The 15331-nt window shown below is 29.7% G+C and overlaps 2 protein-coding genes across 2 annotated transcripts in view; one reads left to right on the top strand and one right to left on the bottom strand.

Annotated features, from left to right (window-relative positions):
* The window catches only part of LOC145293196 (uncharacterized), a 421398-nt gene that overhangs the window by 175888 nt on the left and 230179 nt on the right, over positions 1-15331 (top strand). The window lies entirely within an intron of this gene.
* The window catches only part of LOC145293197 (uncharacterized), a 67852-nt gene continuing 57145 nt past the window's right edge, over positions 4625-15331 (bottom strand). The window contains exon 4 of the mRNA XM_080139697.1: positions 4625-13268. Within this exon, the coding sequence (XP_079995823.1) occupies positions 13162-13268 (107 nt within the window). The 3' untranslated portion in view covers positions 4625-13161. The remainder of the gene's footprint in view (positions 13269-15331) is intronic.

Genomic DNA, 15331 nt, shown 5'->3' with positions numbered 1-15331 from the left:
TAGGCAGCTATGTTTCTACTTGTTTTCAGTCTATGGTCAGTACTTAAGCATCTCAGCAGGGGGGGGGTCGTGGATTTTTGGAAATTTATATATTTTATAAGAATAGAAAGTTTAATGTAAGTACATTATGCAACAACTTAATAACAGCTTAAAAAATTCAAGTGAACATAAGTAGCATTCAAGCAAAGCCAACAATAAAATTCAGATATTAAATATCATACTTTAAGTTCTTTTCAGCCCTAAAGTTTTAAAAAATACAAGTCCCCCTCGTAAAAAGATACAAGTATGTATCAGCTTGGGGAGCAGACTGTTTTGTATTAATTTGGATTAGAAAAAATGGTTTGAAACTGTATTTAAATAACAAATAAAAACCCATTATTATACATTATTAAAATACAAGGATGTAGCTTAGTATTGAATTAAAATGATTTAAGATTGTATGATGCAAGAGAGATATAGGCAGCATTCATGGGGTCAAATAGCTGTCTATTTTCGCATTTGAAATAATTTTCTTCCTTCTTCTTGGGCGACAGATTTAATTGAGGGCATTCAAGACATCAAAGAAAAAAAAATCTTGGTTGCTGTCATTTTGCCAGTGTTTTGATTGGTTTACTATTTTAGTCTTCATCAAGTGCATATGTTATAGTTTGCAATATTCTGGAAATTTCAACTGAATCAAGGTCATACCTGTAATAGGTCGTGTGATCTAACATTCTTAGAAAAAAACAAATATAGGTACTTGTACAGTTTAACCAAGACATTAAAAAATGAAACTATCAAAGAAAGTTTAAATTGTATGTATCCGTTATGGAACAAAGTTCTCCGAAAAAAATTTCACTTTTTTTTTTTTTTTTTTTTTTTTACACCGAAAAAACAGTTTGTTATGATACCGAGCAAAAGATTCGATGTTTAGGAAGAAAAGCTAGTATTAAAGATGGGGAGGGGTGTCGGCGCTTTAACTGGAGTTATCTCCCCGTGGCACGTTCAATAAATTTCATAATGGCTGACTTCAATGCGCTCTCATAAAAACGTGTTTTTCCACTGTAAAAAAAAAACAAACTACTCGATCAAATTAAGTGAAATTTTTTTTTCAGAGATCTTCAGTCCAAAACGTATACGTACAATATAACCTTTTTTCGGTATTTTCATTTTTAATGTTTTGATTAAACTATACAAGTAGCCAAATATAATATAAAAGTTTTCATTAAAGCAAATATGAACCATTTTTTATTGTATACTTTCTAAGAATGTATGAAACAAATGAAATAGATTTCTGATAACATTTTTTTATCAACTTGCTCACTCACTAGTTATGAAATGTAAATGTGAACCAACAAATGCTGATGAAAACCTTCTTAACGAGTCTTTCCACTCTATCCCACTCTGTCACTATTTTATGGCAGATGTGTGGCTGACCTTAATCTATGATCCTCCTATAAAACATTTGCAGAAAACACTCGACTAGCTACAGCCATTGCCAACAATTCCCTTACTGAATACCAGATACTAAATAAAAATGGCAAACCCTTACCTGATACTAATAATGCTTATAATGATATACCCTTACCTGATACTAAATGATAATTCCATGAGTAAAGCTTCTTTCCTAGAGTTGCCCATTTATGAAACATAATACCACAAGGCTGCTTCACAGCTGTCTATAATGTGGCCGTTTTCAAGTTGAGCATAAACAAATTTTTGTTGAGCCACCTCTGTAAATAATCAAGTTTTTCTATTATCATTTATTTCACTCATTAACCCTTATCCTCAGGTGGCCTCTGCGCCTTGATAAGTGATGAATGACTCCCTAGTCAAAAAAAAATAAAAAAATAAAATAAAAAAACCTATTGAATACAAAGTGAAATCAACTTTATTATCAAAATGAAAACTCTCATGTGAGTTCTTTAGAGAAATACCCTCTAAAAAGTTTCAACTTAAACCAAATAGCCACCTATGGTACACTCTTGTACTGTTGCAATTGCATATAGAAATCACTATTTTAACTAAACGAAATAGATATTCAGAAACTAAAGTCACCTATAGAACTGCTAGTAACCACTGCCTAAAGGTTATTGAAAATGCAAAAGTATTTTTGGCCCTGACTGTTAAGTCAAAAGTTAAGCAGAGGCTAGGTTTCTACGAGTTTTGGTGCATAACAAATAGGGTTCTGAACAGATGCATAACGTCCATCACCATCATCAATGGATCTGAGATGATTGCTTCAGCATCTGACAAAGTCTAACTCTTCACTAAGAACTTGCATCAAACTCCACCCTATGTAAATAAAGGCAGCCTACTCCTGTATTTTCTTCTTGGACTGGCAATATTCTGTGACATCCATATAACTGTCAGATGTTTGCAAACTTATCAAGAATCTTAATTCCAGTAAAGCAATTAACCGTGACAATATTCCAATTATTGTGCTGAAAACGCTGCAACCTGAACTAACTCCAATACTAACAAAGTTGTTCAAATGTTGCTTTAAACAAAGATGCTTCCCAACACCTTGAAAAACCTTGACTGTCTGCCCCATATTTAAAAATATGGGGATTGGTCTTCTACATCTTAGTACTGACCAATCAGCCTACTGTGTATCATGAGCAGGTTGCTTGAGTCCGTGATAGAGAAGTTGTCAACCATCTCAGCAAAAACAATCTATTTAACGACATTCAATATGGCTTCCGTTCTGAGAGCCGACGGGCTAATGGATCAGTGAATCTATTGACGATGGCTTGGTCTGGCACAAAGGTCTACAGAATAGCTAGAAATGTTCTCTCAATCATAAAATCCTTTCTCTCTGTGAGGTCCGTTAAAGTAGTCATTGATAGGCAGAAATCTGAACCTCACAGTATTAATGCTGATGTGCATCAGGGATCCATCCTAGGTTCAACTCTCTTTCTGATCTTTATCAACAATCTTCCAAATTATATTCTTTGTTCATTTATCAACATCTATGCAGATGATACTACCATATATAGCAACACTTTAAAGGTCGACAAGGATCAGGATCTTGCTAATTCTCTTTCCTCTGACCTGGAGCATGTGGTACAATGGGATAAAAAATGGCTAGTTAGCTTTAATGCATCCATAATCAAACTTCTATTTTTTCACCCCCAGCACTGGTATCCCCACTTTGCCTCAGTTGAAATGATTGGCTCTTGTCTTGAAGAAGCACTTTGCTTCGAAAAACTCCTAGGACTGACCTTTACCCCTGATCTGAAAAAAAGGCCTACATCAGATCCGTTGCCAAAATCGCTGGAAAAATGTTGGGATCATTCTATCGCTCCAGAAAGTATCTCACTCCCGACGCAATCCTCTACCTGTACAAGAATCAAATACGTCCTAAGATGGAGTATTGTTGCCACATCTGGAATGGAGCTCCTAAGAGTACTCTTTCTTACCTTCACAGGGTGAAAAATCGTGTTCAAAATTTAGTGGATGATGACCTTTTCTCTTTCCTACTTTCTCTTTCTCACAGAAGAGACATTGAGTCTATTTCTGTTCTGTCATTACTTTCATGGTAGGTGCTCGACAAAGCTCCAATCTATGAGCCTTCCCTGTAAAACGTTTGCAACAAATACACGTCTAGCTGCAACTATTGCCAACAATTTCCCACATTCTCTATCTGTGCCTAAGACTAAACAAAAGTTCCATGGGCAGAGTTTATTTCCTAGAACAGTCTCTGTGGAACACAATACTGTAGGTTTGCATCCCTGTTGACTGTAACATGGTTGTCTTCAAATCCAATGTGAATAAATTCCTGTTCAGCATTCCTCTTGGATAATCTGGCCCTACCTTAGTTCCACTATGACCTTGTTGTCTCACCATCTATCTAACATTTAACCTTTATCCTAGATTGGTCTCTGGGCCTTGATAAGTGATGACCTCCATAGTAAAATATATATGAATGATGAGACGATGCTAATATTTTTCTTGACTCCGATGCAATTACCGTTTTTGATTCTTTTAAATTTCTAAATATAGAATTGTTTTGTTTTGGGGTTTTTTTTTGGGGGGGGGGGGGTTTACTGCAAAAAATCTATGTAATGTGTGCATGTATTTTTACAAATGTAAAAATGCACTTGTGGAGAGGAACTATGGAGTTTAGTTTTAATGGTAGTTTAAAATCAAATGATTATCCATTAATATGAGCCATGGAAAATTAAGATTTAGCAAAAAGAAACGAACAAAAACAATATAAAGAATCGTTTTTGGCATTGGAAAATACGCACAATTTTTTTCTGATTCCAATACCTTCAAAAGTTCTGATTTGTTTATTTACCAATTTTGTTTAATCATCCCAATATATATATATATATATATATATATATATATATATATATATATATATATAATTAACCTCTGAATTTAATGCAGCAGATTCCCTGATTCAATCAGTCTTGGCAAAATTACAAATTAAAAACATGTCGCTACACCAATCACCCCCACCACCTTTTTCTAAAAAAAAAAAAAAAAAAATGATAATCCCATTTGGTCACTTTGCATTCATTATGAGACAGGCTTATAAGATGATTATTACAGTTTGTCATCATTGTATCAGAAAGTAGCCACAGAAACATTTTCGTCAACTAAAGAGAGAAAGAAAACATTTAATGAAAAATCAAACATTTCAAAAGATTTAAGTTTATTACACACCAAAGAATGTATACATCACAATATGGAAAGGAAAAGCGTTGTCAAGTACACTGAATTTTATGCTTTAAGCAGAACAATAGGATTTTTAGTGGAATGGTAAATCTTTGAGCATTGTGTGAAACTTTCATTGTTTCCTTTTTTTAAATTTTATTTAGTCACAAATATTTTTTAATCTATCATAATTTTGTGAAGAGTATTTTTATGTAAGTGACTAAGATTCAGTTTATAAGCAAAGGAGAGTAAATGTTTTTTTGGCAATAAAAAGCGGATTTTTTTTTTTTTTAATTCAGATTTAGTCAAGCTATTAGAGATATTTTTTATGAACTTTGAACTAACTTTAATGAAAGAGAATTAAAAACATCTTCATATACCATGTAGGTATCACAAAATTTTATAAGAAGTAAGCATGACTTTTGCAAGAATGTATATCTAAATTTTGACTTGTTTTGCTGAAAAAACTTTTATGTAAAACTCCAGTTTTAAGTTTAAAACTAAAGTAGATTTTGTTTGTTTTGGGATTTTATTTTGTTTTTGTGTTTCACTGTAATAAAAAAAGTTTCTAACTAATTCATTTTAGACCATAAAACTTTATTTAAACGTAGTTGTGATTGAACTGTGTATTTCAGTTAAGTAATAATTTTCTTCAGTATCCCAAAACCGCTCTCCGACTCAAAATGCATACACAAAGAATGTTTTTTCTGGTTTAGGATATTTTTATTTTTTGAACTGATTTGTATTTAATGATCATCTTCAGACCAAGTTCTTTTTTGTAAATGCATATTTTTTTACTTTTGCAGCAGATGTTTAAAAAATTGAACAATGCTCCTAAATTACATAAACCATGAATTTGCAAGAAAGGCAAAGTTCAGTTTAACCTTTCTATAAATCATCAAACAGTTCTTGTAATTTATATTTGTAGTTTGTTTTAGATGCATCCACCATCTTAAGTTCTGTCTGTCAATCAGTGTGTAATACTTAAATATAAAACAGAATTTTTATTAAATTCACAGATTGAGCAGATATGTCTTAAGAATATGCATCCTTGCTTTATTCCAATATCAAGATCTGTATTAATTCTTTGAGATTGAGGTGTCTTAAATTAATCATGTGCCACAAGAACAATATATAGAACCTATCTGAAATTTCTGGACACTATGCCTCATACCTTATTCCAAAAGGAGAAAATAGTTTATTATATAAAGAGCAGTTGTGTGTGTATCTCGAGTTAAAACTGCAAAACAAAAACCCACAAAGTTGTATATCCTTGATGTGTTTTCCTGGATGATTAATATATAAAAAAAAAGTGTGTTCTTTGACTCTAAACTAGCAGAGAATGCTTCAGGAGGGTTTTTTTTTTTTTAGGCATTTCATGCATTAACTAAAGGAAAGTAACTTTATTTTTAATCAAGGAGTTACTTTCTTTATGCCAACTAATTCTTTGGGGAATCTATATAAAGAAAAATTGTATGTCTGCATGTTCAGAGAGAGAGAAATGGACTAGATTGAAGAGAAAGAGGGTAGAGGAGGGAGAAGAAAATGGGTGGGGGGATAAAGATACAGATTGAAATAAATCAAAATTTTAATAGAAATGTTTCACTTTTGCCCCTCTCAATGGTAGGTAGCTCTGCTAGTCTAATATAGATTAAAAAGAAAAAAGAATCATATAATTGTTATAATGCAGAATGGGAGATAAATTTAAACTTGCCATATTTCTTTTGACCTATATAATCATGTCAAGTCTAAATGTTATTACTAAACATGTCTTAAACAAATCTGTCTATGTTGAGAAGGGTCATACTATCAATAGGTTTTAGACCAAGGCATTTTTCATTATAATTTGTAAAACTTGATAAAGTTTCATAATAAGTCATTTGAAAAATGCTTTTGTTTGTTCTATAACGTTACTAATTCGAATTGGATTAACATAATAAAACTTAAAAATTTAAACTTTCTATATAAATTACTAACGTTTTGGCAATAAACTTCTTTGAACATGTCTTTCTCATAATAAATTATATAAAGTTTATAGAATAAAGAAAACTATTAAAATAAGCGGAAACTTCATGGTGCATATGTAACAGGAGTTTAGTTTTATCAGTTTGCTTGTACTCATTTGAGTCTTGTGGGTAAAAAGAGTTGTTAATCATGGGATAAACTAAATGTCTCAATGATAAGTCTGTATTTTTCTCTTAGTCATCTAAACTTTGGTTTATCTGTTATATGGTCTTATCAACCTTGTATATTATACTTACTGTAAATGATTCGTTCTTGAGACATATTTTAATCATTCTACTTCAACTTTTAATGAATATATATATATATATATATATATATATATATATATATATATATATCACAGAATATATAATAGAAATATAAAAATCTAATTCTCAAATATTTCATTAGATAGATCCCAAAAATGTCCCAGAAATTCATTCTTTTATCATTTCTGAATTCAGTTTATTTTCTGTGATTTTAATACTTTGTTTCAGAAACACCTTATTTGGAAGGAAGTCAGGGTTCATACCTTTTTTGACAGTAATTTGTGTACAAGTGAACATCCGTGATCAAACTAGATTTGAACCTAATTTGTTAATTGTTTTATCCGTGACAATAATTGTTATGCCACTTATACTAATCCTACTTTTATTTCTATAGCATTTTAAAACCTTTCAGCTTTAGGGTTCTATTAATCGGTTGCATTTTTTTTTTTTTTTTTTTTTTTTTTTTCAAACCACCCACAAAAATCTTGATTCAGATGGAATTGCTTGGTTTTTAATTCTCCAAAAATTAATTCAACAAACTTGAGTGAGTTTATGAGAAACAAAATGGATGTAAACCTATGAAAAAAAATAATTCCTGCTTTTCAAAAATTCTAATTCAAAAGTGAAAAGATTTGACATTTTTTAAGTTCAACTTTGAATGTCACTAGGTGTTAGATTTAGCTTTTACTTCACTTACTAATCTATTTAGTTTTTAATGCATTTATTCTTCAGAATTATACGGTCTCTTTTCTTTAATATATTTATTTTCCTATTTTTCTGGACTGTAAAAAATTTGATTTAACTCATGTTCAACCACACGTCTTATTTCATATTAAAACTTTTGATTCTTGTCCAGAATTTCCCCCTGTATTAAAAAATAAAAAAATATCTGCATGATGTACATAGTCGTGATAAAACGAAAATATCATATTCCAAAAATCCTGTGAATTAATCAAGTAGTTTTATTTTTAAATAAGAAACTGAAATTTTATGAGTATTCAAAAAGTAACTGTTTCACCCATCATTTTGAGAAAAAATATTAATAAAAGAAAATAATTGAACAATAATTTAAAACTTGCTAGATTTGTTGTAATATCCATAAATTCTCATTAATTGCTTAAAAATGATTTTCTTTATATGATTTTCTTTTATAAAAAAAACGACTTTATCAAGTTACATGAGTTTTTGGAATATGATATTTTCATTTCCTCATAATTATGTACACGATACAGATTTTTTTTTTTAATATAGGGAAAATACTGATTAAGAACTAAACTTTCATTTGACTTGTTGCCAAAACGACATAATTTTTTTGTAATAATTTGTCATAACATTCAATTACTTGAAGAAAAACATTTTTTTTAGGGTCTTAAATCGATGAATAAAATGACTGAAACATGATGATCAGTAGACATTGTTGATTTATATTTGATCTTGAATAATATCCAATCAGGACAGGAAAAATGAAACCCCCCCAAACAGAAAGTTTCACACCATTTTCTGTGTCCATTTACTTTGATTAAAATCCAGATATGATATTAAACTTTATGCCTAGAATTCTTATTCTAATTATCAAAATCTATTACAATTTTGCTTCTAGAAAATGTCTAAAAATTTAAGGCTTTTTGTTTAAGAAGTCTTAAGTAGAAACTGAAGCCAATTTTTCTTAATTTATGGCTAATGACTACAGATCAAATTTGATGCAAATCTGAAATACTTGAATTATCCAAAAAAACTGAAATTTAGAGAATATTTATTGATGCCTTATAACTTTAGAAGTTTCACAAAAATTGCAGATATCTGAATTTTCATAAAGGGTTTCCAACATTCTTTTTCTCTGTTTGTATAAAACTAAATATAGCTCATACTTCGACCCTTTACACCTAGCAGGTTGTTGAGTTAATTAATAACCTTTACGTTAATTATGAGATAAAGAAAACACACCTTACTTCCTTAAATGACTTTATACTGGAAGTTATATTGAGGATGACAAAAAACAAATTAATGTAACTTTTTTTTTTTTTTTTTTTTTTTTTTTTTTTAGCCTTTTACACACAGATAGATGCGGAAAGACACGTCTATTTATTTTAAATGTTTATAACATGAGGAGAAAGGACACGTCACATACATGCGTTTTTATAAATACAGTCAAGGAGATAACTCCAAGTTACCCAACCCCTAAAGCACGTCATCACTTAACAGACAAGGGGAGGCAACTCCAGGTTACCCAAGTCCTTACATTACTGAAAATAAGCATCAAAGGGAGACAACTCTTCAAGCATTAAAAACCCAGCAACATTGATAAATTTCCATTACAGCTGTGTTTCAAAACTCATAATGATTGGCTTATTATTTTAGGAGTGAATCTTCTACATACAAATATATAAACATACACCTAACTTTATATAAAGATTAAGTTTTTGATATTAAATAATTCAGAGTGGTAATATGCACCCAAACAGAGGTTTTGTCTGTTGATCCATTTGACATACTTTAGTTTGAAATAGCATTTTCATCACTAAGTTTTCAGTCATTGGGTAGGACCTTGAGACATCCAGTGATGATGCCCCATGTGGGAACTATGGGGAATGTGGAGTTGTTACCATTTCTCCCAGGTCTACTTTGGCTCATAGTTGTAGTATTTGTTACATCATCTGGTGCTACTAAATCAAACTGCCTGAAGATACTGACTTCCTTATATAAAACAAACTAAAGATTATTTTATTTTTTGCCTTTCCCTTTGAAAAACTCAATCATGTTCTGCCAAGTTAAAAACAAAACTTTTTTTTTTTTTTTGCAAAACAAACTCAACGCTATAAATATTTGAAGATATAAAGAACTTGAAAAATAAAAACTTTTTTTCAAAATGACTGGATTTGATCATAAACGAAAAAGGGTTGATATGTTGTAAAATAACTAAATCAAACTAAGCATTCAGATTGAATGACACATCTTAAGAATAGCCATACTTATTTACAGATATTCTCTAGCAGATTGTGTGTATATAATAGGGGGAGGGAAGAAGTATTTTTTTAATCTCTTCATTAGGAGGTTAGGCAAGGGTTTGAAAAGCTAGTGTACAAGAGGCGTTCCCCAGCAGAAATGTCTCACTTGATTAGCAATAAGCCAACCTCTTCTCAAAGAAGGTGAAGCTTGGGAAGATGAACTTGGATAGTAGATAGCTACTTTCTTACAAATCTACATTCTCTTCTCAAATGAGTCATATATTTTCAGATACAAGTCATAATGTTACTTGAAAAGTGATCCACTTAACAATCTGATTATAGAGAATTAAATATTTATAAGTTGCAATCATAAATTTGGGACAAAGTGCAGCAACAGTAAATCATGGCAAGCAGGGATTAAGGTTTTATCGCAAGCATAAAGATTTGCTTTGTTACATATGGAATGTGCGGATATTTAGTGTTCCAATATGGTGGCTTTGTGCCAGACTGGAAGAAGGTGTGTTTTTGTGCGGCTAACTGTAAAAAATGTGAATTTGATGTGTTAATCTCACTTTTAGTGCGATAAATGGCTCAAATTTCTGTGTCGATTTGTTTCTAAATTGGTTTTGTTTTATTCATACCATGTTTTCTTTCATTCACTTAAATCTTATCTAGATAAGAATAACAATTTACTTTTTTGCTAGAATAGTTAATTATATCCACTTATGGTTTGTTCAAGACAGTCAAAACTTCAGAGTTCCATAAACCTACATACATTTTAGGAACAATCAATACTCGTTGGCGTCAATTTAGTTTTTAGCTTTGAGTTTGAAGTGGAACCATTCAATATAGCGGTTTCTAAACAAGGATATGAAGCTATTTCATACTTATTTTAAGTTGAGTGTATATAATAAGCAAAGTCTGTCCCCCCTTCCTCCTTCTTGTAAGCAACATAAGATTGTCTTAAATTGATGAGGAAAAAAAATCACTTTTACAATATTGCTTTTTATTTATTTATTTTTTTTTTTTCACACTGAAAATATGTTAACAAATCTGTATCTATCTAAATAATTGGCCCAATCATCTTCCAAGATGTTTTATTTAAACTGAAAACATTTTGTTAAGATCTTAGACCCGTTTTCTAAAACTAACCCGTGGCCTCTAAATTTAAAACTATACTCTAGTTCTTGTATAATATCAAACTTTTTAGATTCAGAATTTGTGCTTATTTTAGAGAATGTTTTAAAAACTTGGATACAATGAATAAAATAATTCAAGGTTTTATTTTCAAATCTATCTTTATACAAAGAATAGTGTATTTAAAAAAAATTTTTTTTATACATTTTAGTTAATTCTTAGCGATCACAGACCCCACTCTTCTACCCTGAGACTAACATTTGATTTCTTTATAAATTATGTTTATATGCAAGGAATATGTTAAGGATTGATAAGCTGCTATCTGGGTTGCTACTGTATAAATCAAATTGTATACAAGTAGTTATGGTAAAAATGTATGCTTATTGATTTACCAAGGATGTTTAAATTTATGAACAATTTTGTATTGTGTTCTAACAATAATTTATAATCGTAGTTATAGTCATTATTTATTAGAAGTAAAATGAGAAAAGTAATTAGCTGATTATTACTATTAAGGAATTCAATGTTATTCCAAAAGTATGGTGTATAGAAACGACTTGATGTAATAGAAGAAAATTAGAAATTAGTTTTAAAATGTACATGAAAATTTTGGACGTAAATTGTGTGGGAAATCAAATTCAACAGAAAGTTGTACAGAATCCAATTAAATTTAATAAAAAAAATATTTGAAAATAATTCCTTCCTTACAAATTTTTGATTGCAGATGAATGGCTATCATGATGTCATGTCGAATAGTTCTTACAATAATGTTCTAAAATTATATAGCTAAATATTTTATTTATTAATATATTATTTTCAAATTCATTATTTTGAGATGTTATGTCTTTTTTAATCATCACACTACAACATAAAAATGCTAAATTTACATTGGAAAAAATGTATACAATTACCAAAGTTAATATTTGTTTTTAAAAACATTTTGTTAAAATTTGAAATAATTATACATTTCTTAAATATCATCATTTCCAAGGCTCAAGCTAATTCATCATTAATTCTCAACTTCAATGAAAATGGTCACTAGAAATTAATGTGGAATAAGTTATTTTAAATTGCAGTCTTATTTTAGTATATTATTAAAAACATTTTAAGACTACAGCCAAAAAGTTGGAGTCTTTTTTTTTTCCAGCAATCAACATTTAATAAATGCTATACCTCAGAAGTTAAAATTTTACAAATGTATCCTCACATCTGTTGGCTTGACATGTTTAAGTTTGTAAATAGCATTTTAATCATTGCACACAAAAATTGAATGGCCACATCTTATTAATTTGTGTTATAACATAATTAATTTTAAATCTGAAACAAATATTCAATTTTATACATTTGATATAATGTGAAACCTGAAACATGAATTCTTTTTGATTTTTCAAATCACTTTATTTTACTATGATCTCTGATATACAATAAAATATTACAACATTGTTTTACAAATAACCTAAAAATGTACCAATACTTATATATGAAGACAGCAAACCTAAAAAGGTTTGGCATATAATAATTAAGTGCTCAACATGGAAACCACAGATATTAATAATAATAAAGTTAAAAACTGACCATTGAAAGAGTAAATGTAACTTTAAGACTTAAAATGCAATTATACTTTTAATGGTGAATTTTTAATTCCATTATTATTTGTGTGTGCATGTGATTTTTTTTTTTCATTTAATAATTTATTTTATTTTTAAATATCTTAATATTTTAAAAATCATTTTATTTTTATTTCATAAAACTTTAAAAGCAAATATTTTTTATTTTACAAGCCAAATTGTAGCCATTTCTATTTAATGTGACCTCTTCATGAAAAATTTTGTGAGTTTTGGTATTTTCTCCTTTCTCGCTCAAATTTTGGAACATTATGTAAAAGGAAGGAAGAAATGTACACGTGAGGTGCCTTTAAAGAAATGTGCATGTATTCCATAGTTTGCAATGAATTGACACTTCCTCTTGTTGTGTCACAGCCAAGTCATGTATGTGTATGCGTGTATATATCACAGATATAAAACTTATCTCTGTGGGGGGAGATAACAAAGCAGACCAATATTGCTTCTAACATCAATCAATGAATGGCTGCTATCAATCCAGTTGATAGTAGTACGACAAGTATTGTTTTGTAATAAGGATGTTGATTCTTTGTTGTGTCACATCTGGCCAAACATGTTATTGGTCAAATAACATGTTAGGACTAATAAAATAAGCAATGGTCTGTTCAACATGTGGACAAGACTTGAAGATGACGCTTGATAAACTGAAACGAGAAATAAAAAAAAAAAAACATGTTATAATTTCATAATGGATCATCTATCATTTTTCTAAACAGAAAAGAAAATCTCATAAAATTTTATGTTTTGCAACCTAAAAAAATTATTTCTGTTTGTATGTCTCTTGGTTTATAATTGTTTCTGTTTGTATGTCTCTTGGTTTATAATTCCAAATTTAGACTAAGAAAGTGTGCATTTATTCACAGGCATGACAATAATCCATGCATGTTTAAGGTTTCTGTTTTCTTCATCGGATGCTTATATTCTGGGATGTACAAAACAGCAGTAAAAGTTTGAAACCATTCATACTACTCAACGTTTTTGTGTTTAACACATCAATACATTTATCAATTATCACTTAAGGCCAAATAAACATTAGAATTGTCTCAGAAAAGTCATGTTATAGGTTAATCCAATGGTGAACTTAATCAGTGTCAAATTGCTGTGAACCGCCAGATTGTACTTTCCATTGTTAATTGAATGATTTGAATGATTGTCTGATTCCTCAGAAAATGAAAATAATCAATATCATCTTGCTAAGGATTCTGACAGCAGTCTTTGTTATTTATGATAGTAAGGCTTTCTATTTGCATCTCATGTCTGTGATATGAATATTAATTCATTTTTATGACAAGGTTTTGTTGAAAATAAAAGCATGTCTGTAAACTTTAGATGGCCAAACAGTTTTTTCAAATTAATTGTAAAATAATTACATTGGAAATGAATCAAGAAATGTGGAAAACATTAACTCAACATTTCATGAAAAATATTCAACTTTAATTTAAAAAAAATAAAGGTACATTTGGAAAAAATCATGAAAACAAAAAATAAAGACAATGATTTAATAAATTGATTTTTTAAAAAATCAATTAAAATTTTTTTTTTTCCTTTTGGACATTTTTCATCGTGTATCACTTGAAAAATTTTTAATCCTTTAACTTCTGTTCATGAAAACGAAATTGCATTCAAAGACTTGAAAATCAAAAATAAGATTTGGTATCTGCCTGTTTGAAGTGAAAACTGTACTATTACTTATTTTAATTTATTGTACTATCTTTTAATGCTCAATTTGGAGGCGAGTAATGTAGTATTTGTGCTATTGCCATGAAACCATTCTCAGGGATTATCTCCTCCTTTGGAAGGGGCAATGTTCATTGGTGTCCTCTCAGATTTTATCTCCTCCTCCTCCTCCTTTGAGTCAGGAGGATAATGTAGTATATGCTTGTTTGTTATGTTACTATCCTTCCAGGCATTACCTCTTTTTGGAAAGGGGGGGGGCAGTGTTGTGTATGTTCATTCATCATGATACTACCTTATCAGATTAGCAAAAATATGCAACTGGGCGGAACATATATTTGCTTGTAAAAATTATAATGAGGAAAAGAAAACTTCTTTGAAGTTTATTTAAAATTTCACAAACATGGGTCGAGTGCTTGGTCTACTGACTTAACAGACCGTATTATTAGAATATATTTCAGAATTGAAAAATCCAAAGAAAAATTACAAGTAGATCCATCATAACAATGCTAATAAACATCTTAATTATGCTTGTCTAGTTTCAGCAGGAGATGATATCTATTTGGCCAATCATATATTGGCCAAATAGATATCATCTCAGTCTATGGGATGGGTTATGCCAAGCTCTTGACCCATTTGTCATTTGCACAATAATGTTTAGGAGAGGTATTAACCCACAATTCTCTCTATCCTACTTCAATTATCCCTAAAGCAGTAATTCTTGTTAAATTGTATACAATGCACCATTTGCAAAATATATCATTTCAATATAAACTCAAAAATGTTAATTAGCCATAAATCAAACTAATAACTTTTTTCAAAAATATAGTTATAGCGCAAGAGAAATTAGTTTCTTTACAGATCTTTACATTAATAAAATTAATAAATTCGTTCTTTCCCTATACGTAATTTTGATTTTTTACTATTAATCAAATATTTATTAGAATTAAAGAAAAAACTAAAACAAATGTTTAAAAATCCTATTTAAAATAAAATTGTAAAATGACTATATTTAGATTTGTTTTTTTCTCTA

Source organism: Euprymna scolopes, chromosome 14 (assembly GCF_053919585.1).
Source record: "Euprymna scolopes isolate OS-2025 chromosome 14, ASM5391958v1, whole genome shotgun sequence".
NCBI classification, from domain to species: Eukaryota; Metazoa; Mollusca; class Cephalopoda; order Sepiida; family Sepiolidae; genus Euprymna; species Euprymna scolopes.
Note: the sequence above shows the minus strand (reverse complement) of the source record. Positions and strands in the feature narration are given on the sequence as shown.